Below are 26,922 nucleotides of genomic sequence, written 5' to 3'. Positions count from 1 at the left end.
GAATATTTTTTTTGCTACATACCTTAGCAGAAGTAACTTTTCAAAATAGCGTTTTTCACCATTTTGTCAAGAATTTTTCAAAGCTAGTAAATGTAGTATTTTTCGACTTCCTTTATACTACATAGATAGGAAAAATGTTGACGTTTACGCCACTATATTTAGTTTTGCAATGTTCCAATTAGTTTTGCTACTATAACAGTTTTACGCCATGTCGGAGGACTGTCCCGAGTTACCCCGCCAGTCCTGAGTAGCCCCGGTTGACGGTACATTCTGTTTACATTTTTTTGGCGGGAACTCATCACAACCGATTTCCGGACAAGCTTTACTGCATCCTGAAATCCAATGTACCGGAAACCTTACTTTTTTCTAAATAGTTGGCCAAAGACTGACAAATATATTAAATGCAAGAATTTCAATCTAAATGTGTCGGCAAGATCTTCTGAAGGCATAAATTTTGCTACTGAAGCATCGCCAAAGATCTTGCAATATTCATCCACTCTCTGCACCGTGGGCGGCTGCCAGCTGCTCAATGAAGATTTTAAATCAACCCTCACCAGTCACCGCAGTTGTTGTGTCTGCAGTATAGCAATGCAAAATAGTCTTGGAGTGTAAATAAAGTTGTAACTTACTGTTGTAATGCAAAATTACTCCAATCTTCAAGATTATTTATTAATTAATGAAAGCAACATTCTTCCTTATACAGACACAGAAAAACATATGCACAGAAAAACATCCACTAATAATAATTTTGACCTCAGTTACACGCATTTCTTCATAAATTTATTGCTTTTTGCTTTTAATTTGTTAATGTTATGTTGACAGGTACAATGGCAAGCTGTATTGCACTTCACAATTATTTATACAAGTTTTAAACTGAAATACTTGGTAAAATAAAAAAAAACTTGAAGAAAAGCAAAGTAGTATTATTAAAATTTATCAAAAATTATTTAATCATTACCTGTCCGTTCGTCTATGACCTGAAGATTTCGTCGACTAGAAAATGCGCTCTCTGTCACTCACTGCAGTGAGTACTGAGTTATATTTTTTTATAGTAAATTCACCCAACCCAATTAAAATGGTGTGAAATTACAAGCCATCCTGTGAGCTTACAGATACAGAAAAAATGCTAAAAGGCTGCTGATATGAAGCTTGCTGTGGACAAGGTTGTTGTAAATGCTCAATGGCATGTTCATGGATATGGTAATATCACATCAATAATACAGTAATATCACATCAATAATACTTTGGCCATGTTTTTGATTTTGTTTTGCAAACAAAAGCGGGGTCATAAACGATGGCCAAAGTCACTCCAGCGTTTATAACCTTGTTTACGACCCTGGCGTTTATGACCTCGGCATTTACGACCCCGTTTTTGTTTGCAAAACAAAATCAGAAACGTGGCCGAAGTCACCCCAGTTGACAGTAAGTAATGTTTATGATAATATCATCAATAAAGGAAAAACAAGTAATAATCACTGAAAATGTCATTTATTCAGCCTCTACATCATCTACAATGAAAGAGGAGGACTTCAGAGTACTGTTAGTAATGGATGAATACACTCTGCGTGCTTCAAATATTTTAAAATTAAGTTTTATTGCAAGTGTCCTGACAATGCCATTCGATAGCCCTCACAAAGAGCTATAAAATGAGCCTAAACTTGTTTTTGAAATGTTTCATCATAAGAAGTTATTAACAGTTATTAACAAAAAAATGATCAAAACTGTCCCGAGTAGCCCCGGTTGACAGTATATAGAATTGTGCTCCAGGCATCATAGAATGAAAAGTAATTGACCTGAACTATAGTTTGTTTCTCCAAAACATATGATGGTTGTCACTAAAACATTCCTTTCTGTTTCAGGTATGTTTTTCACAATCTTTTTTTATAGTAAATTCATTTAACCCAATTAAAATGGTGTGAAATTACAAGCCGTCCTGTAAGCTTACAGATACAGAAAAAATGCTATAAGGCTGCTGATATGAAGCTTGCAATGTACAAGGTTGTTGTAAATGCTCAATGGCATGTTCATGGATACGGTAATATTGCATCAATAATACGGTAATTAAGAGGCCGGTTCAAGGAGAGGCAAACTCCATGACCGTGCTTCTCAGCCAGCGAGTGTAAATCTGAGCGGCAGGAAGGGCATTCCGTCTGGCAGCGCAGTGACGGCGGCCAGGAATTCGGTGAGGGGGGGGGAGGGAGGAGTGGGAAAGGAATTCCTTAAGGAATGAAGTTATTGATTGCTGAAAATTTAATTATCGTCATGATATGAGAGTTGTATTGCTTACGAAGGTTGCGTCATGATATGAGAGTTGTATTGCTTACGAAAGTTATATCATGATATGAGAGTCGTAAGTTATTCCGCTCCTTTATTGACACGATTTTAAATTCCTCACATTATGAATGCGATTTTAATTCCACAAATATTTTTACTCAGACTCCCTGACCTCGCAACTCGACTAGCAAACCAGAAGTCAACAGGCACCTACAAAAATAAAGAATTTAATTTACTAAACACGCAGCAAAATACGCATAGTTCTGCTAGCCACGGAGACAGCGACGTTATCCTCGTAAGCAGCGACGATGAACGCGATGAAGTTGACGATGACATCGAGGTTAATGAGAATGAAGTGACGTTTGTGCGAGAAATTAATAGAAGTGTTGTGGATAATGATGCTTCAGGTGAGAAATAAATAGGCTCTGTATATAATAATAATAATAATAAAAATAAACTCTAAATAATAATAAATAATACTTCAGGTGAGAAATAAACAAGCTGTGTATATAATAATAATAAACTTTGTAAATAATGATAAAATCTGTAAACAAGAATAATCTCTGTATATAAGAATAAACTCTGTAAATAATAAATAAACTCTGTAAATAATAATAAATAATACTTCAGGAGAGAAATAAATAAGCTCCATGTAATAATAATAATAAACTCTGTTAATAAATAATAATTAATATTTCAGGTGAGAAATAAATAAGCTCTGTATATAATGATAATTAACTTTGTAAATAATAATAAATAATACTTCAGGTGAGAAATAAATTAGCTAATCGTCTGAGTCCTGTACAGTATTTAAACTATTAAAGTACTACGTTAAACTGTACTAAATACTAAAATAAACCACCAAAGTTTATATTATCAAACTACAGTATTTAAATATATTGGTGTTTATACTCTTACCGTGTAGAATCTAATGCTTCACGTTGCGAATAAGTAAAGTAATTAATTTTTGACTATCGTTCAGTACATAGACTGCAAAAATGGCTTGAATTTTAGGCTTTTATTGTCTATTGAAATACAGGTTTTTGAAATTTGAAGGATTAATAGCAAAGCAACGTATTCTACGTCGTAGTTATAATTTCTTGCGTAGAACACGCCTTTTACATCAACTTATTACCTCCTTATATATACGTTCATTTTTATGCATTGGGGCTCAATATCTGTCAAAATAAATGTTTATCCTGATTGGTCCGATGCACTTTGGTTTTCTGTGGTATTATTTTGATAAACTTGCTATGTTTGCTCTAGATACAATACGTGGAAATGTATCTTATCAATGAAGGAAGATTTATTATTATTACGTATTGCTTATTCAAGATGATAGACAAGCAATTTTTTTCCCTACAATAAATCGAGAAGGTTAGAGTACAAATAATGTCGAAACTCAATTGACTGTGAACGAAATAATTAATCTTAATCTCTTTGAAGATTATAGTATTTGGATAAGTATTTATGCAGGCTATTTAAGGAAAGAAAAAATCTCGTTCTTGACATCAACTATTTTGGTAAGATAATATCGTGATTTTACTCGCCCTGAGCGATCGATGCCTCAGTACCAAGTACACTAATATGGGCAAAATTGGACTTTCTTCTTTCTTTCATTCTTTCGTCATATTTCTTTCACCTTCTTTCGTCATAATTCCGACGAAATGCAAAAACCTTCATTTTCAACCGCTGAAATTGCAGCATGGTATGGTGTTACATTTTCTATTTTTCCAGGCTCGTATGTGTTAGCAAGGTAATGAAGATACCGGTAACTGTTCATAGCAACATTCGCTGTCTTATTCATTACCCGCCCTGTGCATTGTAGTGTATATATCTAATTTCAATTTAGTAATTTGAATGATTGGGCACATATTATTCATATACCTATATGGATTATCCAGATTTTTAAGAAAAATTTCCCTTCTATCAAACTAGGACGATCATGCAAGCGTACGCGAGTGCGAGACGCCGCGGACGAGTCTGTCTATATATATTTAGTTTCCGTTCAGGGGCCATACTTTCAAAATTCGCTAAGTTAACCTAAGTATTTACGCTCTATTTTCTTGTCTATGATTGGTGGATTTTGCTTGAATAAATGCCGCCAATGATTGGCTGATGAACTTATGATCTCTTTTTTTTTTTTTTTTTTTTTTTTTGAAAGTATGGCCCCATGGTAATGCATACAGATTAACCCATATTATTCATACCTCGACGAATTATTCAGCTTTCGGAGAATATTTATCTATTTTTCTAATAAAATAGGACGATCTAGCGGCGGCAAGCGTCGGCGAGTGCGAGACGCCGCCGACGAGTATTGTCATATACATTTATTTTCCATTCAGTAATTCATATCATTTGAACCAAATTATTCTTACATTTACGAATTATTCAGATTTCGAAGAATATTTACCTATTTTATAACAACTAGGACGATCTAGTGGCAAGCGTCGGCGAGTGCGGGACTCCGACGTTTCCATGACCGAAGCCTCGGTTGGATGTCCCAAACGTCTCGCTCCGATATTTACCGCAGCAAACCAGGTTACTTTAACATATGAATTCACGATGAGTCATAATTATTAAAACTTTTTGCCGATAGAAATGTTTTCTAGTATAATTTTTAGCTCTATTTATATTTTGTGTACTGTTTCATATGAACAATTAATTTTTTATAATTATATCTATTACTAAACGAGTATTAATATTAAATTTCTATATTAAATGTTTATCTCTATCAGTGCGAGCGTAACGGTAAAGAAGCATCGAGCTGAATAGTAAATTTAAGCCTAAGTCGAATGAGTCTAAAGGTCTGACCGGAACCCGACGTGCAACCCAATTCCAATCCTAATTTCAATTTCATAATTCATTACTAATTTAAATTCCAGTCACAGCACATCGAAACCTTCGAATCACCGGCGATGCCACGAATAGGAACGAACAAACGAAAAATTTTAAACAAGAAAATGGGCGTAGAAGAACGGAAGAGAGAACGGGAGCGAGTAAGAATGCAAAAGATGGAAGAGAAAGAAAGGTTAAAGCAAGAGAAACTGCTAGAGAAAGCGGCGAAAAAATCCGATACTCTAGCAGAGAGTACGAAGGTGAGTGTTTGTTGTGACTGATGTGTTGTGTTGACTGATGTGTTGTGTCGACTGATGTGTTGTGTAGACTGATGTGTTGTGTCGACTGATGCGTTGTGTTGACTGATGTGTTGTGTCAACTGATGTATTGTGTCGACTGATGTGTTGTGTNTTGTGTCAACTGATGTGTTGGGTCGACTGATGTGTTGTGTCAACTGATGTGTTGTGTCGACTGATGTTTTGTGTCAATTGATGTGTTGTGTCAACTGATGTGTTGTGTCGACTGATTTTTGTGTAGAACGCCCATTTTTATCATTACCTCGAACTATTATTTATTATATTCCATGATAATTCATGATATTGATATGAAATAATTCATATAATGATAATCCATTATATTCCATAATAATTCAATTCCTATTCACTCACTCCAGTGGCTTGTAATCCACATGAGTGAAGACCTGCTCACACACCCCAGCATGAGTGAGGTGCCCTCAGCTGCTGCTGCTGCAGGCCTCACGCTGCGGGCTGAGCGTGACGCTGTCGTCAGGGAGGCTGTCACCTTCACCAGAGTTAACTTCTTCAATAAAAAGGTTATCTTTATTCTAAATTGTTATCAACTTCATCAATAAAAAGGTTCTCTTTATTCTAAATTGCTAAGTTGTATGCACTTTTTGGGGAGGATATCAAATTTTTTTATATTTATATATTATACAGATCTTTATTCTTAATTGTTAAGTTGATATGCATTTATCGGGAAGGATATCAAATTTATATTTATATATTATACACATTTTTATTCATAATTGTTAAGTTGATATGCATTTTTGGGGAGGATATCAAATTTTTTTATATTTATATATTATATAGATCTTTATTCTTAATTGTTAAGTTGATATGCATTTTTTGGGGATGATATCAATCTTATTTCATATTTATATATTATACATTAAACTTTTAACTTATATTTTACATTAAACGGGCCTTGTAAATTAATTTTTTAAGTTTGTTTATCTTGGAATTAAAGGACCAAAAAATTGTGCCTTATCACAGGCAGTTATTAATTGATACAGAAATAATGATGTGATTTGTCTTAGAATTTAATACAAAAACTGTTTGGCAAATTTACAATTCTTCGGTTGAATATTTTCAAATCTCATAAAAGGTATGAAGTAGTCAACAATGTTAACATATTCTAATAAATAGAGGAATTGATTAACTGCAACGATATATATATAAATTAATTGCAATATGAGAACCAATTAACTGCAACATAAGAGCCCGTTAACTGCAATATAAGAGCCGGTTAACTACGATATATAAGGGCCAATTAACTGCAATATAAGAGCCAAATAACTGCAATATAAGAGCCAATTAACTGCAATATGAGAGCCAATTAACTGCAACATAAGAGCCAATTAACTGCAATATAAAAGCCAATTAACTGCAATATGAGAGCCAATTAACTGCAACATAAGAGCCAATTAACTGCAATATAATTCAATAACGAGTGAAGTTAGAGCGAACCAATTTAGTGAAGAATCCCATAGCAGATAGTCCCGCCTGTTGTGCTGCTGGCCGAGCTGAACCGGCCTCTTAATGTGTATGGTAATATATCAATAAAGGAAAAACAAGTAAAAATCACAGAAAATGTCATTTATTCTACCTCTACATCATCTACAATGAAAGAGGAGGACTTCAGAGTACTGTTAGTAATGGATGAGTACACTCTGCATGCTTCAAATGTTTTAAAATGAAGTTTTATTCCAAGTGTCCCGAGTAGCCCCGTGCGATGGGGCTACTTGGGACACTCTTTTTTTTGCTTCTGGCACCTAACGAATAGCATATGGAATTTTTTTGGAGAAGCCATGTGATAGCCCTTGCAAAGAGCTTTGAAATGAGCCTAAATTTGTTTATGAAATGTTTCATGGTAAGAAGTTATGAATGAAATACATTCGAAATCATCCCGAGTAGCCCCAGTTGACGGTATCTCATTCCAAGAAAAAATGGCGGCCATTTCCGCAAAATGGGTTAATAAGGGACACCCTTAAAAATAGATTTACAGTAGAACCTCAGTTAGCAAAGGCTCCAGTTAACAAAAAAATTGATTAACAACAAAGAATTTTTATTACATTTACCTTGCTCAGCAAAAAAAATTCACTTATCAAAAAATAAATTAGTGCATCATCAGTCATTACAAAATTGTACATAGAATGCTATATATAGAATTGTGCACCAGGCATCACAGAATGAAAAGTAATTGACCTAAACTATGATTTATTTCTCTAAAACATATGATGGTTGTCACTAAAACGTTATTTTCTGTTTCAGGTATGTTTTTCACAATTTTTTTTTTTTTGTTATAGTGAAATCACTTGACTTGATTAAAATTGTGCAAAATTACAAACCATTCTGTAAGCTTACAGATACAGAAGAAATGCTACATGGCTGCTGATATGAGGTTGTCAATGCTCAATGGCATGTCCATGGATGCTTTAATATCACATTAATAATACAGTAATTAATGAATATGGTAATATCATATCAACGGAGCTGGGCAGCACTATTTTGAAATGTAGCACCGCTACCGCTACATGCTCTAAATGTAGCGGGCACTACCACTAGATTGTAGCGAGTGCTACCGCTACAGTAAAATGTAGCGCTGCTACATTAGCGGCTACAATGGCCAAAATTATTGGAAATCTCTAAATATTTATTGTTCTTCTATTGGGATTTAATCATAAACATTTAATGATATTAAAACATTTTCAAAACATATCAATGCAACTTAATTGCAATTAACCTATTCGAACTAGTACGGGTTAGATACATTAAATGAAAATTGCAGTTATTTTTATGCTTTATCTTCCCTACATGGTTGTCTACTTTAATCTACCAATCTCAAAAATTAACCACATATACATATAAAAAATCAGTCTTTTTATTTGTATATACAGGGTGACCCCCAAAAAAGTTGCTAAAAGTAAAGGCTCATAACTTGAAAAGTATTAAGCGTAGAAAGATGAAATAAAAACCACATGAAAGAGTATAACTTCAAGTTTTATTTGATATCCATGTTACCAAAGTTCTCTATATATTTCATATCTAAAACTCATTATTTTTTTAAGATCAAGATTCCCCTACAATGCAGCTAAATTCTGAGCAACGAGTTTTCATTGTCAAACAATTTTACCTGAAAACTTCACCAACCAAAATAAAGAGAGGTTATTCCACCAAATACAGACAAGAATTTAGTCTCAACACAATCAAGAAGTGGATACGTCAGTGGAAAGATAAAGGAACGATCCTAAATCAAAATAAAGGTCATTCAGGACAGCAAAGAACTGGAAGATCAGAAAAAAACATTGCCATGATTGAAGAAAGAATTAATGAATCGCCTTTGGATTTCTTCCTATGGAGTTATGTGAAAGAAAAAGTATTCAGTACAAGACCAAGCAGCATTGACAATCTGAAGATAGCAATTCGTGAAGCTCTTGCGCTTATTGACCAGGATACCTTGTCTGCAGTAACCGTAAATTTTGAAAAACGTATTAAGCTGCATATTCAACAGCAAGGTCATTTTGAACATTTACTGTAATCTGAATAAAACTTGAAGTTATAGGTACTCTTTCATGTGGTTTTTTATTTAATGTTTCTATGTTTAATACTTTTTGAGTTATAAGCCTTTACCTTTAGCAAATTTTTTTTGGGTCACCACGTATACCCTATGTGAAATATTTTTGAGATTGGTACATTAAAGTATACATCCATGTAGGGACGGTGAAACATAAAAATAACTGTAAAAATAACTGTAAGGAAACTGAGACATGAAAAAATACCTGTAAGTGGTAACTGGTAACAACTTAACGAGTAACAACTAACATGTTGACACTAGTAACAGGCTGAGGTTGACAACATTACACCAAAATCTTTCATACAGCTTTATTCTGTAATTTATATTATGTATGTATCATGCTGGTTTTTAAATAATATATAATACTATAAAGTAAAATCAAAAGGCTTTATCTATAAATGTAGCGGTAGTGCTGTAGTGGCAAAACCTCTTATCGGTACTTAAATATGTAGCGGGCGCTACTGCTACCGCTATAATTGCTTAAATGTAGTGCGCTACTGCTACTGCTACCGAAAATGTAGCGGCCGCTATATGTAGCGTGCTACTGCCCACCTCTGCATATCAATAAAGGAAAAACGAGTAAAAATCACAGAAAATGTCATTTATTTTACATCTAAATTATCTACAATGAAAGAAGAGGACTTCAGAATACTGTTAGTAATGGATGAGTGCACTCTGCATGCTTCAAACATTGTAAAATTAACTTTTTTCGCAAGTGTCCCGGATTACCCCGTTCCCAGGGGTAAATTGGGATGGTTTTATTTTGCTTCTGGCACCTTACAAGTAGCATATGGAATTTTTTTTAAGATGCCATTCAATAGCCCTTGCAAAGAGCTATAAAATGAGCTTGAACTTGTTTCTGAAATGTTTCATGGTAAGAAGTTATTAACAAAAAATGCTCAAAACCATCCCTTTTTACCCCATTTGACAGTACACTTAGACTCCAGGATCATTATGGCGCCAATAATGATGACAATAAACAACTTGATGAGAACTGTTCAGGAACAATAACAATTCAGACAAAATTATAATGCACCATATTTCCAGACTAAGGCAACCAAAATTTGCAATACCGGTATTTCACTATGGACAGAACACTCATGTACTTATGAACTAAATAATACCTTGTTGACAAATCAATGCTTATCTGTTATTATTTATAAACAAATGATTACAGTGAAGTTGCTCCAACATCAAACTTATATTACAACTGGTTGGGTTCACTTTATATACTGTCAAACGGGCTAATCAGGGACAGGCAGGGAAATAAAGGACAGTCCTCCAAATTTTGTAGAAATGTTGTAGCAGCTAAACTAATTAAAATATTGCAAAACAAAAAGTAGTGTCACAAGTTTTAATGTTTTTCCTATTTATGTAGCATAAAGCAAGTTAAAAAATCATACATTTACTACCGTAAAATGGGGTTACTTTGACTGGCGGGGTAACTTTGACCACTTTTCGTTTTTTTAACAAAAACCCCCAAAACTCAAAAACTATTCGACAGAAAAATTTTGTCAATGGCCATCAAAGGCCTAATACAGAGGCTACGTAACAAAATAGAAAGATTTAAAAAGTTTGCATATCTAATAGGTTAAAAAATTAAAAATGTGACCCACGAAAAAAGCTATTATTTAAAGCCTGTCGGTTTTGAAATTACATCAAAACTATGAGAGGCAGGAGCCAGCAATTTATGGTGAGTAAAGCTAGAGTATAGACCTGTATTTTGCATGTTTCAATTTAAGTTTAACTTATCTAGTAAAAAAATGGCATCATTTTGAAAAAAAAGTGGTCAAAGTTACCCCATTTTACGGTACCTCAAAAAAATCCTTGAAAAAAAGTATGAAAAGTAAGATTTGGAAAAGTAACTCTGCTAAGGTCTGCAGCAAAAAAAGATTCACTGGAAAAAATTTTACTTACATAAAAGTTGCACACAGGTGTTGCCTTGAAAATGTGATTGACCAAATTTGCGTATCTCATTCCAGAAAAAAATTGTTGCCATTTCTGCACAATGGGGTAATAAGGGACACTCCTAAAAATGCATTTACAGTAAAGCCTTGGTTAGCAAAGGCTCCAGTTCACCAAAAAATTAATTAACAACAAAGAATTTTGATTAGATATACGTACCTTGCTCAGCAAAAAAATTTCACTTGACAAAAAATTAGTGCATCATTGGTCATGACCAAACTGCACATAGAATGTCATAGATAGAATTGTTCACCGGGCAATATAGAATGAAAAATAACTAACCTAAACTATGATATTTTTGTAAAAGAATACGAAGGTTGTTACTAAAATATTCCTCTGTGTTTCAGGTATGTATTTACAATATTTTTTTTTTTTTGTTATAGTGAATTCACTCAACTCAATTAAAATTGTGCAAAATTACAAGCCATCCTGTAAGCTTACCTACAGAAAAAATGCTATAAGGCTGCTGATATGAAGCTTGCAGTGGACAAGGTTGTTGTCAATGCTCAATGGCATGTCCATGTATTAGGTAATATCACATCAATAATATGGTAATATATGGATAAGTTAATATATCGATAAAGGAAAAACAAGCAAAAATCACAGAAAATTTAATTTATTCTGCATCTACATTGTCTACAAAGGAAGAGGAAGACTTCAGGGTGCTGTTAGTAAAGGATGAGTACGGTACACTCTGCATGCTTCAAACGTTTTAAAATTGAGTTTTATTTCAAGTGTCCCTTATTACCCCATTCCCTGGGTTAGTTCAGGAGGCTTTTATTTTGCATCTGGCACCTTACAAATAGCATATGGAATTTTTTCAGAGATATGATGGTCCTTGCAAATACCTTTAAAATGAGCCCAAACTTTTTTATGAAATGTTCCTTGGTAAGAAGTTATTAAGGAAAAACACTCAAAACCATCCCTTATTACCCCGTTTAAGGGTAGTATGTTTTTTTAGCAGTACAATGTGCATGAATGCCGCTCCAGTACAGTAGCTACTGCTGTTTTGCACATATGACATTTAGCTGATAGTAGGTACGTACTTCCTAGCTTCACGCTACAAACTTCATATGGATTTCCTCTCCTGGATTGCACTGTGGAGTTCAATTTAATTCATTTACTATTTTATTTGTACTGTAGAATTAGTGGCATTTTTTTAGTTTGACCTAAGCCATAAGCAGAGTTTGTTAACAGGCTTATGAATCCATCTGCTATTGAATTTCTTCCACTTACGCTAACCAGCCATGACTGAGCTTTTGGTGCAATAAATTCATAGATTTATGAGCTGTGGGCCTGTTTCTTTGAGCTTTGAATCCCTGTTTCTGGCCATGGAAAGCCATTTTTGAGTCAGGAACACTTTTTCCAATCTGTGGTATAACTCTAATTTAGCCAATGAACAAGCAGCAAAAACATTTTTTGCCTCTCTAGAGGCAATTAAGCAAGTAATAACATAGTAAGTGGAGGCAATTACATTTTTAATGATTGTTTTTATTTCAGACATCTACTATATTCCATATCAGCTTCTTCTGAGAATTCAAATCTTTTTTACCATGTCAAAAAATACATCAAGTTCCGAATTTCGTCAGTTAGATGTTGATCAATATAATGAGGATAATTTCAGAGAAGAAGATGGAGAAGTGACATTGCCTGCTGGCATTGATGAAGATACTGTCATAAACCTTCTGAATAAAGGTGAGCAACAAAATAACCTATGCATTTTGTATGGAAATTTGATTTATATTTTGATTGAGCCCTATTTCCCTCTGCCGATAATGATATTTATTACTATTGTTTAGATAATGAATTTTCTGTATTGAGATTTTGCGATAATTCTTAGCTACAGCAGCTTGATATGGAGAAGTAATAAATGAGTTGTGATGTCAGGAAAAAGTTATAGATAGTTAACATCTTGCAGAATTAAATGCATAAGCCTGTTTTTTGTTTTTTGAAGGGTAATACCATGTTGCCAACTGTTTTTTATATGCAATTATTGGCAAAACAATTAATAAAATAATAAAATTATGCATTTTGGCAATACAATAAGTTGCAACTAGAAGTTATAAACTAAGAAATTTTGTGTTTTTCTAGGTGAAGAGCAAGAAGCACTGCGCTTGCTGCTGGCTAATGCCCCTTCAGCCAGCAAAGGCTGCAATGAACAAGCCAAGGATCTTGCCCTCAGTCTAGTGATGAAGGTAAGAACAGGAATTATTGTCTTGAAGCCTTCATTTTTTTCAATAATTCGAAGTCTAAGCTAGTTTGAAGTGCTTTCTGCAAATATACCTATGTACTAGGTCTAAATTTTTGTTCTAATCTTCTGTTAACTATGCTGTAATAGTATTTTTTGCATTACAAAAAGGTGGTAGAGGGTTTGTTGCTTGCACAAGTTATGATGTTTATTGATATCAATAAATGTGATGTACGGTCCTTCAATCTTTGTAAACAGGCAAGCTACTGCTCTCATCCTTACCTTTTTTTTTTATATCCATTACTGGAACAATGACTGATGATTACCAGATCATTTTGTAAATGGGACAAAATCATCTAATATAAAAATGTATATATATGCCAAAATCTCCACATGATTTCTTTTTCATTTAGATTGTTTGATTTTTGAGGGGAAGATTGATGCTAAATAATAAAAATTGATGATGTTTGCTTTGTTTTAAAGTGATGAGATTGAAATGCCTTTAGTATATCTGAGGATCAAGCTGGATTGTGTCAAATTGATTGACCTTGTGCATTTGGGGCCTTATTTTATTATCTATTATTACTTACTATCTATTCTATTCTTTTTTAAGGACAAACAAATGAAGATCCAGCCTTCAGTAGCAGTATTAATGCTGTGCTTTAGTCATATTCTCATATTATGCAAATATTCCTTAAACCATCTGAATTGATCTAATAATTAATTAATCTAATTAATTGATCTAAGTAAGTGGTCTAATAATAATAATTGATCTAATAGTAATATTTGAATTTAGACAAGGCCAAACATTCACCAGCTTTATCTGCTCATTTGGTAACAAGTGTCAGAAGCATCTTTCCTGACCCATATTTTTATGTCTGCAGGTTCTGCTTAACAAGTCCATCAACAAAACAAAGATGGATGAAATTATTGGTCAGTTAGACCAGTCGTTGCTGGATGTACTTATGAAGTACATTTACAGGGGCTTTGAAAATCCCAGCGAAGGTTCGAGTGCATTGCTGTTGCAGTGGCACGAGAAAGTCTTCAATGTGGCGGGCATTGGCTGCATTGTTAGAGTTCTATCTGATAGGAAGCGTGTGTAACTATCAACAGTTTGCATTATTATCAATAGTGCAAAGTACTATTATTTGTACTATTATCAACACTTGATTGTCACTTCAGAATTAGTTGGCAATACATAGAAACATGTTTGGTCATAAGACTTAGTTTGTAGGTGTACGTTTCAGTGACAAAACAACATTCATAACAGCACAATCAGATTATAAAAAGCAATTTTTATTAAATAAACTTCACGCCTAAAAAACCTAATTGCTTGTTGGTCTGTGCTTGAGGAAATTATTTGAGTTGAAAATTATATTGAAGCATGAAACCCTAGAATGAAATAAAAATAAAACTTAAGATATGTTTCATATGATTCTTGGTCAAAATGCAACATTTTCATAGACATTGTTACATAGGGAACAAGTTTGTTGTTCTTGCTGGTATATTTTGAGAAACTTTTGTTTACACAAATTTAATTCTTTTCACAAATGACTATTAAGCAAACTGTTAAAGACAATGTCTCAATTTGATATTGAATGATAACTCAAAATTACACAACTGAGATATTTACATTCCATTAAATACATGACATGCATTGTATTGAAATTTTTTGGAGTTGATGAAATCTTTGTAAAATTATAGCCTCAGCCCTTTGTTATAAGAAAGACTAGTGAAAAACTTGCAATTGGAATGTTCAAGGGCTTGAAAACATCTATGAATCTACTTAACACCCCACAACATAACTTGACATTTACAAGCTTCTCATTATGCAATATGGCTTTTTGTGTCGTGATTTTACACTGTTTTGCTATCAATGCAAAACTTGGCATGCATAAATAATATGTTAATTTTTGTTACGATAGCAAGTTCTTTTCTTAGAATTAAACTTTGTGATGTTTGTTGATGACTATTATAACAAATCTTGTAATGAACATGCTTTTAGCTACAAATCTTGATTAAACTTCCTCTTTCTCTTGCAAATGATTGGTCTCTAATCCAGGTTATACTCGATTCTTGTCATTGTAATATTTTTCACAAGAAGTTCTTTGTCTCCAAATGTGAAGTTTTTTGCAAGAAGTTTTTTTTCTCCTCTCCTTAGCTGACATTTTGACATTTCAAATTTGGTTAGTGATGGACAAATGTTGAGGTTCAATGAAATATGTAGAGTCAGGCTATTTGAAATATTTTTGAAATCAGGCTAGGAAATATTTGAGACCATATATAATTCTATGATTTCCGTGTCTGGAAAATGTAATGTGCCATTTCAACAGTGACCTAATTCTCATATAAAATCAATTGATCATGGAACTTTGTGCATCCTTAATTCTATTTCTATCTTGGGTGGGTAATTTTTCCCTAGAACAGCCACTTGATTTCAACATTGGAAAAATCAATATATAATATAGTATATGCTTATATTCAAATTCTTGTGTATGTGATTAATAATCTATTAATAATATTATAATCATGTGAATTGCTTATCATAATACAAATTTCCTCATGCTTGCCAATTAGTAAATATATTGTGCTTCCTGTGAGTGGTATGTGAACTGTGAAATAACTTATTGTTATTCCATGAGTATATCTCTTGAAATATTGTTGTATAGTTGACAGGAGAGGTTAAAAATAATTGTTTCTTGATGATTAATTCTGACTTACTTTAACCATGATTTATTTTTGTGATCAAGCATTAGCCGTCATATGAACCTAATTTTTTTAATATCACTTTTTTTGGAAGTGAAGATGCTTAAAGAGCTATCATTTCATATCATTTTTGATAATAAAACATGATAAAAGTTAAGAATTTTTGCTTATTGATTTTGCTCGTTCTGAACTTAAAATTTATTGGAAGTTTCCAAATATCTTTACATTCCTATTTAATTTAAATAATGTTATGCAAAAACATTAATGATGAGGTGATGTTACTGATGATGCTTGATTTCACGATTATAATTTTAGTTAATTTTGGTTTTGAAAAATGTGACAAAATTGAGGGGTTTCTATAGTTATGCAAGTAGAGCTTCAAAGACAATATCGTTATCATACATCACATATTGAAAAAAAGTCTTTTGGCTACTCAGGAAATGAAAAATGATTTACAATTAAAATGTTGCTTGCTGCTGTGTTTAGGGCTCTGATACTGTCCGCTGTGTGACGTTGCTTCTTTGCTATTTTTTATGCTCAAATTCTTGTTGTTTTTGAAGCTTTTACATGCTTTTTGCTATTTATTTACTTACTGTTTGGTATTTATTAATTTACATTCTCCTTTTACACAATTTTTTTACTTAGTGATTACTTTATTCTATTTTATTTCCGTGTACGTTTTTATTGTATTTTCATATAATGCTATTAAGTCGTATGGTATTATTTAATACAAATTTCATTTTGTTTTGCAGTGACATTTGTTTTGGAATTTTGTTTTGCTTAGAATAAAGAAGAGACATAGCAAATATTTATTCCTGGCAAGAATATTAGCAACCATTGTGAAAATATCAACATTTTCATTTGATAGGAATCTAGAGCATTAAATGTTACAATATTACAGTTACAGAACTGGTAAATATTCTTGAATAACGTATTTATTGCATCTCGTTAAAATTCTGGCTACTGGTTGTGAAATTTTGTTAAGGTTAAATAAAAATAATTTCTATGTATTAATGCATGATTCTGATGATGTTTATCAATCATCTTTGTGACCCATAAGCTAAGAATGTTTTCTGGACTTTATTTCCTGAATTTGTTTCTTCAGTATTGGAATAAAAATGTTTCATGAGACCCTATTTTCTATTAACACTTTTCCATTAACAACTTTGCTCCAAGGCTTAGTTACTCCAATTTATCCATCTCCTGTCTTTGCTGTAAGACTTGATTACTTGTTTTTGAAAACTTATTGTGATTTATTTATATTAAATGTGACAGCGTGAACTCTTTAATACTTTATTCCAGTTGAACATACAATTATTATCAATGTAAGTTTTGACTTTCAAATTATTATATTAGTACGGTATATAAATAATGATCATTTGCTATGAAAATTAAAAACATTCTTTAGAGTTGCCAAATGCCTCAGACAGTGAATTGCTGAGACTGACGTTGAATTTTATCACTCCTGATATTTTTCCTCCATCATTTAATTGATAATTTTCCAAATCAATCTTAAAATATTAATATTATAGGACAAATCCCAACACATTGTCTTTTTATAATACTCAACTTATGTCCCATGCAAAAGAAAGCCTCCACATTTTGAAGTAAATGAATATTCACTGTTCAGCTAACTATGTTAAATACATCGCAAGATTTTATTTGAGTATATATTTTTCCCAAGAAAATATTTGTGTAGATAAAAAATATGAAATTTGGAATTTATGCCCTTTCTTGGTGTAGGTTTTGAATTGAATACTTCCAATTTACGAAAACTTTAGTTAGATCAGTTTTCAATTTTCTAATTATTGAGTTGCTCTGACGAATTTTCAATTAGGATTTTTTCTAGCAACTCACAATAGAGAGCCAAAACAATTGTCATCTTTTAGAGTTCTCTCAATAACGAGAAGCTACGCAAAAAGCGCCTTCGTGAGGATTGTGGGGATTATTGCTGCAGTTTGAGCCAAGCCCAGCCTAACGCCATTCATCGGTAAGACATTTTAACATTAAAACATATGATAAAATTTACATACTTGTATGGGATGAGCATAACGCAATTAGCTTGCACAGTGTCGTTTTACTAGTGCGTTCCGTGTCGTTGCTGTGAACGTACCGGTGTATATACTACCTGCTGCAACAGTATAGTTTTGACACTCCTTTGCTTCCGTTGGAAGGTAATTATTATTAATAACCTCCTTTGCTTCCGCTGTGGAGCTCGAGGCATTATAAAATAATAATAAATAATAATAATGGTAGATCTCTCTCCCATTCCCCCCTGCGTCGTGATGTCGTAGCTTAGGTTGCGATAATATCTCGACAAGCCTGAGGCTCGGGGCAGATCAGTTTCCTGTAGCATCGAATTCAGTGTCGCATAAAGTGATAGAATAGAATAGAAGTGTCGGCGCTGAAGAATAGAATAGAATAGAAGTGTCGGCACTGAAGAAATAGGCCCATGGCCTGTTGCTGATTCTTGAACTTTTCGTGACTTGATTCACAATTAAGGGATCCGGCCTTAGACAACACAAATGTATTTTTTATCCAATATCTCTTGTTATTACTTTTGAAGCTTACTCTTACGTGAGATATGGGTAATGTGGTCACTGAAACAACATAGAAAACGAATCATTTTCTTTTTCTCATTTGGACTTGTTGAGATAAATGTTGAGACGAAATGTTGCTGTTTCGTCATGTTGAGACGAAATGTTGAGATTAATGGATTACTTTTGTTTCGCATTTCCATGCTATGGAGGCAAAAAATGTAACTATAGTGAAGGTCTTTTTTTAGATTGCAGATGAGTGGTTACATTCAACGAATTATCTTGCACGTAGCGATATCAATTCATTGCTTTGACCGCTAGTCTCGGTTTGCCTTGAATGAACCGCGTGTGCAATGGACGACGACCTGGCGTTCTCTTCTGACGAGTTTGACGAGTAAGTGCGCGTTGTAGGTTTTTTTTGTTGATTACTCTGTGATTTTAATGAGTTGATTTTAATGATTAATGCATTTAGTGTCTGAGTTTGTTAATTACAGAGAAAATGATTGTCGTTTCAATGGTTGACCAGGTTACTTTATGATATGCGATAGAGATAGAGAGATAGCAATATGAGAGTTGTATTGCTTACGAAGGTTACGTCATGATATGAGAGTTGTATTGCTTAGAAGGTTACGTCATGATATGAGAGTTGTGTTGCTTACGAAGGTTTCGTCATGATACGAGAGTTGTATTGCTTACGAAGGTTACGTCATGATATGAGAGTTGTATTGCTTACGAAGGTTACGTTATGATATGACTGTCTCTTATACACATCTAGATGTGTATAAGAGACAGCATAAGAGTTAATTAACTGCAACATAAGAGCCAATTAACTGCAATATGAGAGCCAATTAACTGCAACATAAGAGCTAATTAACTGCAACATAAGAGCTAATTAACTGCAATATAAGAGCCAATTAACTGCAATGTAAAAGCCAATTAACTGCAATACAAAATCCCATGAACTGCAACATAACCAATTAACTGCAAAGTAAGGCTCATTAACTGCATTATGAGAGCCAATTAACTGCAATGTAAGAGCCAATAAACTGCAATATAAGAGCCCATTAACTGCAACATAACCAATTAACTGCACAGTAAGGCTCATTAACTGCAATACAAGAGCCAATTAACTGCAACATACGAGCTCATTAATTGCCAAGTAAGGATCATTAAGAAGCTATATAAGAGCCCCTTGACTGCAATAAAAGAGCTCGTAAACTGCAATATAAGAGCCCATTAACTGCCTAGTAAGGCTCCTTAAAAAGCTATATAAGAGCCGATTAACTGCCAAGTATGGTTCATTAAGAATCTATTTAAGAGCTCATTAACTACCAAATAAGGCTCATTAATTGCTTAGTAAGGCTCAATAATTGCTTAGTAAGGCTCATTAAGAAGCTATATAAGAGCCAATTAACTATTAACTAAGGCTCATTAACAGCCAAGTAAGGCTCATTAACTGCCAAGTAAGGCTCATTAACTGCCAAGTAAGGCTCATTAACTGTCAAATAAGGCTCATTAACTGCTTAGTAAGGCTCATTAAGAAGCTATTAAGCTTCCCTGTGCAGGAGTCGTTGGAGGACCACGCGATCGTGGTGCCGCGCTTGGAGCAGTTCTTGGACCTGGTGCAGGGACAGGTCAGGTCAGTCTACTCAAAGAAATGAGAGGAACTTTGTCCTAATTTACTGTTTCGTGCTTGAGTGCGTCATTCTGACCCAGTTTGGCTCAGCAACAATGCATATCAGTGCTACCTCCGCTCTCTGCTTGTATAACGGACTAAAAGTATCGTTAGTTGGACAATATGGCTTCATTTTCTGAGTGTATAACTCCATTTTGTATGTGCAAACAATTGAATTATTTTGTGTTTAATATTGGTATAAAATATAAATTAATTCTTAGTCGGTATATAATGAAGAGTCTTTATAACCAACCATCAAGGCTGCCCAAACATACTGGACTGACTTTAAATTTTGCATGTAATTAAAATTAAATGATCCCAGAAAATAATGGAGAAAAATTTAAATCAAAGTATTCCAGAAAATAATTTAGTAAATAAATGCAAATTGATTGGAAATTTCTAGCAGAAATGCGTAAACGCGTATAGCGGAATGGGGCGGGTAGGCAAGCAAAACTCTGGAACGATAACTCCTAACACAGTGTATATAGAAGTTGCGCAACGTCATACCGATGTACGCTGCTGCGCACTGCGCACAACTGTATTTATTAACAAGATGTGACTGCATCCGAGCAGCAATAACATCCTTTAACCGGGCTCCACCTCTGTTGTCTCACATTTTAAGGATCTTTGAATTACTGTACATTTTAATAGGATACCCCTAATGTTAACGCGCTAATAATTCTTGTCCGTTTGAAATTGCTAATGAATTGAACTTTTTTGTCACATAACAATTTTGATTTGGTCATTTATGTTTTAGTCTCTTCCTTGTACATTTTGGGCATTCACTTGATTGCATGATGTCTGGTAATGCAGAAAGTATATATACGTTATTTTGACATAAGTTGACATAAGTAACTACCGTCAACTGGGGGTGACTTCGGCCGCCGGGGTGACTTCGGCCGCGTTTTTGATTTTGTTTTGCAAACAAAAGCGGGGTCAAAACGATGGCCAAAGTCACTCTGGCGTTTATGACCTCGTTTACGGCCCTGGCATTTATGACCCCGGCATTTACGACCCCGTTTTTGTTTGCGAAACAAAATCAAAAACGCGGCCGAAGTCACCCCAGTTGACGGTATACGATAGTTATGTCAACTGAGGCATAATTTTCCGTGGCAGCGGTCAGGGTGCCACGCTGCAGGATGAGTGCCGTGCGTGGAAGAGGCAGCTGTGCGTGACACGCCTCACCCTCTTCGTGTGGCAACTAGAGCCTCATCACAGGTGCGTGTGGCAGCTGATGCCTCGTCTTAGGTGCGTGTGGCAGCTGCAGCCTCATCTCAGGGGCGTGTGGCAGCTGATGCCTCGTCTCAGGTGCGTGTGGCAGCTGCAGCCTCATCTCAGGGGCGTGTGGCAGCTGATGCCTCATCTCAGGTGCGTGTGGCAGCTGATGCCTCATCTCAGGTGCGTGTGGCAGCTGATGCCTCGTCTCAGGTGCGTGTGGCAGCTGATGCCTCGTCTACCCATTTATTTTTCTCAGTGTAGCAGCATTCGATGCCTGGTTGTTACTCGTGACGGTCTGAAAATTTCTTGGCTTGAAATTTGAATTAATTTTTCCTATTTATCATCGATGACTTGTTTTATTTATGCTTCATTTGTGGCATTGAATGGTCGTCAGAATATTGAATTTACTGATAACATCTCTAACATTTTCTCGTATATCATTCATTTGTTCAATATACTATAAATTTATCATGGTCATTCTTTATACTCGTAATTTTATTAATTACTTAGAAATTGCAGAATTTGATTAATTACTTGGAAATTTATGATTTATGAATCGCTAATTATTTATGGATTAATTAATTAGAAATCTACCTATGTTATTTTCAGGAGCTTGAAGAACAGCCAGAAGAAACAAAGCGGATCTTTTGTTCCAAACAGGCGAGTTGACGTTAAAAAATCAAGTCGGTCTATTTCGTTAATTGTAAAAGTTTGATTTTTATATGATTATTTTAGTTATCTGCTTTATATATATATATATAATTTGATTTGTTTTATAAATATTTTGATTGTTCCTACTACTATTGATGTGCGTAATTTCTTTTATTTAAACTTGTTAAAAAGAATTTTTTCTCATATATTACCGAAAATATAACGTCAACGCAGTGCACATTCTGCCTTAACAGATATTTTTCCCTATGATTTGATGTCGGAAAATTCTGTCTTTATAAATGAATATTAAATATAAATTGTAATTAAAAACAATTATTTAAGTACGGGCTTCCTTCCGTTGCTAAGTCTCGACTTGCGCTTGTCCATGCTATATAAAAATGAATGATATGTATTGTTATAGTGTGAAAGTTATTATTACGATATAAAAATAAATAATATGTATTGTTGTAGTTTGAATGTTATTATTACGATATAAAAATTAATAATAGGTATTGTTGTAGATTGAATGTTATTATTACGATATAAAAATTAATAATAGGTATTGTTGTAGATTGAATTTTATCATTACGATATAAAAATGAACAATAGGTCTTATTGTAGTTTGAATGCCATCATTCCAATATAGAAATAAACAATAGTTGTTATTGTAGTTTTAATGCTATTATTCCGATATAAAAATAAATAATAGGACTTATTGTAGTTTGAATGATTGCGATATAAAATGAATATTAGATCTTATTGTAGTGTGAATGTTATCATTATGATATAAAAATAAACAATAGGTTTCACTGCAGTTTGCAACAAGTATCTCACTATTATCCCAGGCTGGACGTAGAGACAGCCCTCGCGGTTGTACAGTTACAAGAGCAAGTCAATCACCGGATCTTCTGCACCGCATAATAAATATATTTATTTATTGCCGTAGTGTAAATGCTATCATTACGATATAAAAATAAGCAATAGGTCTCACTGCAGCTTGCAACAAGTATCTCACTATTACACCAGGCTGGACGTTGAATATTAAGTCTTATTGTAGTTGGAATGTTATCATTAGGATATAAAAATAATTTATATGCCATATTATAGTTTGAGACGAGTGTCTTATTATTATACCAGGCTGGACGTAGAGACAGCTCTCGCTGTTGTACAGTTACAGGAGCAAGTCAACCACAGGATCTTCAGCTCCGCATAATAGATATTGTCGTAGTGTGAATGTTATCAATGCGATAAAAAAATAAATAATAGGTCTCAATGCTGCTTAAAACAAGTGTCTTATTATTATGTCAGGCTGGACGTCGAGACAGCTCTCGCGGTTGTACAGTTACAGGATCAAGTCAATCACCGCATAATAGATATTGCCGTAGTGTGAATATTATCATTACGATATAAAAATAAAGGTTTCACCGCAGTTTTTTCTTATAAGTATAATTATATACCTATACTTGTAAATGTAATTCTTACATATTCCTATAATTGTACGTCTTATATATTCTTATAAGTATAATTATTATTTTTTTATACGTATACGGTAATTACTGTATATTCATACAAGTATTATCCTCATATATTCTTACATGTGTAATTCTTTTATATTCTTACGAGTTGATTGTTGTGACTTTATTTACTGAGAGCGTTGATTGTTGGCACTTGATATTTCTTGTCTGCCTCGGTGATGATGGTGTTGAAGAGGGTGAAGGTGTGGTCAATGTTGGTGATGGTTTGTATGTTCACCTCCCGGAAATGAGCCTTGCATGTTTCCATGATGAAGTCTTCCCAAGAACTTCTGTTATAATTGTGAATGTTTTGTGAAGTGTGCAAGTTGGTATCTTTGGTGGAAGGCAGTGTGATGATAATGAGGAAGTGGTCGGATGAGAGGTCCGGAAATCCTGTGAGCGGTCCACAGGATTTCCTCTCCAGGAAATCCTGTGTGAGAGTGATGGGGAGCAGAAGGTGATATCTGGGGAAGTGGATCTATATAGGGCCTGATGTGGTATGTGAGTGAAAGTGAGTGTATTGTTTAGGATGAAGAGCAATTCTTGTTTGCAGATCTCTACCCACGAGCCCCCAATAGCGAGGTTTGCTATTAGAGTAGCAATTTTATACTTACAAGTCGTGCTTCAGACCAACTTGCTAAATTAAAGGTTGTATTACTAGTCGTGCTTCAGACCAATTCGCTGAGTTCAAGGTTGTGTTTCAGACGCGAAATTTTAGAAGACAACGCAGCGTTCGCGTGGTACGCGGAGGGCAGCAACGTGTGTCCCGTGAGGATCAACAGCGACGGCGTCGGTCTGCTGAAGCTGTGGCAGCAACAGCTGCGTCAGTTCACCAACGTCGGTCTGGAGACCGCGCAGGCCATTGCTCGGGCCTACCCTGCACCCAGGCTTCTTATTCAGGTCAACAAGAGAAGATTAAGTTAGTAATTCGATAAAATAAATTTATTAGCAGTTCACCAGTGTTGGTCTGGAGACCGCGAAGGCCATCGCTGGGGCACCCAAGCTTCTTATTCAGGTCAATAATAGAGGATCAAATTAATAATTCAGTCAAATGCAGTTATTTTGTTTTTCATGTAATATTTTTACTTTATTCATTTTTGTTATTGGCACCGATCTATTTCATTAAGGATTAATTTTAGCATGAATTTTTGTTGTTCTGTTCATGTTTTGATAGAAGCTATTGTTGTTCGTTCGTTATAGAATGAATTTATTTGGTTTTTCATTTAATATAGAATAGAGGATTTTATTAGTAATTCAATCAGATGCATTTATTTGTTTTTTTTTATATAATATTCTTGCTTTTTTCATTTTCTTTATTGGAAAATTTATTTTATTTTTTTCCTATATATATTTCCTTTTTATATATATTTCTTTCTTTATTTATTTTTATATTTCATTTTTTCTTCATGCATTTAGGATAAATTTTGGCAAAAATTTTTGTTGCTTCGTTGATAGTAGCTGTTGGTGTTCCTTCGATAAACATACTATGAATGTGGCCAATATTTCTATCGCTTGCGTTTCTTTTAGTTGAATCTGGAAGAATTATTTCCAATTTCCTGACAAGACTTTCATCTGCTGTACTAATTGAACGCAGCCATATTCCAATGTCAAGAATGTTATATTTTTATCTAAAACCATTGATGTACTTTGGTGTAAAAATTCATGATAACTTTTTACATAATAATTAAAAATAAATAATAAAAATAAATAAAAATTCAAAATAATTCATAACTTTTTACTATAACATAAAAAGTTATAGTAAAAAGTACTACCTATAACTGATATATAAAATACACAGGCATACGAACGCCTCCCCTTGGTGTAAATATTCATGATAACTTTTTACATAATAAATAATAGAAATAAATACAAATTCATAACTTTTTACGATAACAAAAAAAGTTATAGTAAAAGTACTAGGTATAACTGATACATATATAAAATACGCAGGCATACGAAGGCCTCCCCGCGGCCGAGGCAGCGCAGTTGCTCGCCGACATCGCCGTGGTGCGAGGCGCGGGCCCCTGCATGACTACACGCAAGCTGGGCAAGGAGCTCAGCAAGAAGATCTACACGTTCTTCACGTCATCGCAGCCTTGCCAAGCACTTGGCAGCTGAGGGCCTGTCTCTTATACACATCTAGATGTGTATAAGAGACAGGTGTAACAGTACATGTACGGTGAGTGACACGTGTAACAGTACATGTACGGTGAGTGACGCGTGTAACAGTACTTGTACGGTGAGTGACGCGTGTAACAGTACATGTACGGTGAGTGACGCGTGTAACAGTACTTTTTCGTTGATATTCAAAGCTTTAAACGTATCGCAATAGCTCCGTTATAGCAAAGACAAACCTTGCGAACAACGTCCTTCCGAGGCCGTTATATAAAATATTGTCTATAAAATATCAAAATATATTGTAATATCATAAATAGTTCGTAATGTCATCAGGCAATCACAGACGAATTTTCAAGCTAAACCGACCAATGGAGGACGATAAATCGGGCAGTAAGTTTACTTAAAGATCGTTTGTAGACAGTACGGCCCCCTCTTAACTTAATTAAAACTTAAGTTCTGTGCGATGAAGAACACAAGTTGTGTTCTCGGATTTGACCAGAAAGTGCACTTTGTATTCGGCGAGCTTGGGGCATTTGACTTGAAATAATATGAGCTCTTGTCGAGAATTTTGTGTACGATTACTTTCGATTAGTAAGAAGTTTGTAACCGTGTGTTAAGCAGGCGAACAGTTCCGAGTTAGTGAGTTAGAGAATGTTAAAGTTATTCAACATACTAGAACATTAAAAAATACATTTTGCTCCTGTACGTGTCCAGCGAATTTTAAGAATACTGAATAAGGGTGGAAGGATCAACGTTCATTCGTTTTTTTATTTCAGTTTCCACATTAATCCACAAACCGCGACTAAATCTTTTATAAATACGAGACGTGCTTTTAACATAACATAACATAACATAGTGATGTCGGCGCTGAAGTGTAGGCCTGATGTGGCCTGCATGTCGCCGATCCTTTTCCTTTTCGTGCCTTGTTCACAGAAGATCTAATATCGTTTCATTTGACCGGATCTTTTCATGACTGACGATAGTTTGAATAGAAGATCTAAACGTTCTTCACGTCATCACAGCCTTGCCAAGCTCTTGGCAGCTGAGTGTTTGCATTACTTGGCGAACGCGAAGCTCGTTTTGACTGATAGCATAATACGATGTGAAGTTTGTAAATTAATTTTTTGTTATGTATCTAATAATATTAAATTAAGACAAAACTGTGTCTGTACAATTATATCTAATTTTAAACTCTAAGAATGCTTGGAAACTTTAAGTATACTACCATGCAGAACGTAGCTACTTGGTGTATGAAAATAAAAACTAATTGTGATAATATATATATAACCTGTATACCCTACTCTATATATTAGTTCTGCTATTTATAAATATTGAAATGCTTACCTGTTAAGCGCACGATTGCTT

The 26,922-nt window shown here is 34.2% G+C and overlaps 3 protein-coding genes across 3 annotated transcripts; all 3 read left to right on the top strand.

Annotated features, from left to right (window-relative positions):
* Window positions 1–2,535: 2,535 nt before the first annotated feature.
* Window positions 2,536–22,846, top strand: LOC108670096 (the record flags this gene model as incomplete). Its single annotated transcript, XM_047883510.1, is given in 8 exon segments — window positions 2,536–2,681; window positions 4,706–4,815; window positions 5,160–5,372; window positions 5,786–5,944; window positions 19,947–20,020; window positions 21,173–21,274; window positions 21,884–21,934; window positions 22,771–22,846. Coding segments are annotated over 8 exon segments (931 nt in total), but the record flags the coding sequence as incomplete, so codon positions are not given.
* LOC108670098 (actin-related protein 2/3 complex subunit 5-C-like) lies at window positions 12,454–16,253 on the top strand. The gene is made up of 3 exons (XM_018157549.2): window positions 12,454–12,645; window positions 13,042–13,145; window positions 14,023–16,253. The coding sequence occupies exons 1-3, from the start codon at window positions 12,504–12,506 to the stop codon at window positions 14,239–14,241; spliced, it is 465 nt and encodes a 154-aa protein (XP_018013038.1). The 5' UTR covers window positions 12,454–12,503; the 3' UTR covers window positions 14,242–16,253.
* Window positions 22,847–23,798: 952 nt separating the features above from the next.
* LOC125178828 (crossover junction endonuclease EME1-like) lies at window positions 23,799–25,561 on the top strand. The gene is made up of 3 exons (XM_047883509.1): window positions 23,799–23,896; window positions 24,144–24,339; window positions 25,390–25,561. Exons 1-3 carry the CDS (start codon window positions 23,799–23,801, stop codon window positions 25,555–25,557), a joined length of 462 nt encoding a protein of 153 aa, XP_047739465.1. The 3' UTR covers window positions 25,558–25,561.
* The last annotated feature ends 1,361 nt before the right edge of the window (window positions 25,562–26,922 follow it).

This window comes from Hyalella azteca, unplaced genomic scaffold, assembly GCF_000764305.2.
Source record: "Hyalella azteca isolate HAZT.00-mixed unplaced genomic scaffold, Hazt_2.0.2 contig13122, whole genome shotgun sequence".
Classification (NCBI taxonomy): domain Eukaryota; kingdom Metazoa; phylum Arthropoda; class Malacostraca; order Amphipoda; family Hyalellidae; genus Hyalella; species Hyalella azteca.
The sequence above is the reverse complement of the archived record's forward strand: the minus strand, read 5'-3'. Positions and strand labels throughout refer to the sequence as shown.

What these genes read in the sequence shown, in the direction of transcription:
- LOC108670098 (XM_018157549.2), top strand. Translation starts at nt 12,504, where the DNA reads ATGTCAAAAAATACATCAAGTTCCGAATTTCGTCAGTTAGATGTTGAT. An exon ending in CATAAACCTTCTGAATAAAG is followed by an intron (nt 12,646 to 13,041) that starts GTGAGCAACAAA and finishes GTGTTTTTCTAG; the next exon opens with GTGAAGAGCAAGAAGCACTG. An exon ending in CCCTCAGTCTAGTGATGAAG is followed by an intron (nt 13,146 to 14,022) that starts GTAAGAACAGGA and finishes TTATGTCTGCAG; the next exon opens with GTTCTGCTTAACAAGTCCAT.
- LOC125178828 (XM_047883509.1), top strand. Translation starts at nt 23,799, where the DNA reads ATGAGGAAGTGGTCGGATGAGAGGTCCGGAAATCCTGTGAGCGGTCCA. An exon ending in AGAGTGATGGGGAGCAGAAG is followed by an intron (nt 23,897 to 24,143) that starts GTGATATCTGGG and finishes GTTGTGTTTCAG; the next exon opens with ACGCGAAATTTTAGAAGACA. An exon ending in CACCCAGGCTTCTTATTCAG is followed by an intron (nt 24,340 to 25,389) that starts GTCAACAAGAGA and finishes TAAAATACGCAG; the next exon opens with GCATACGAAGGCCTCCCCGC.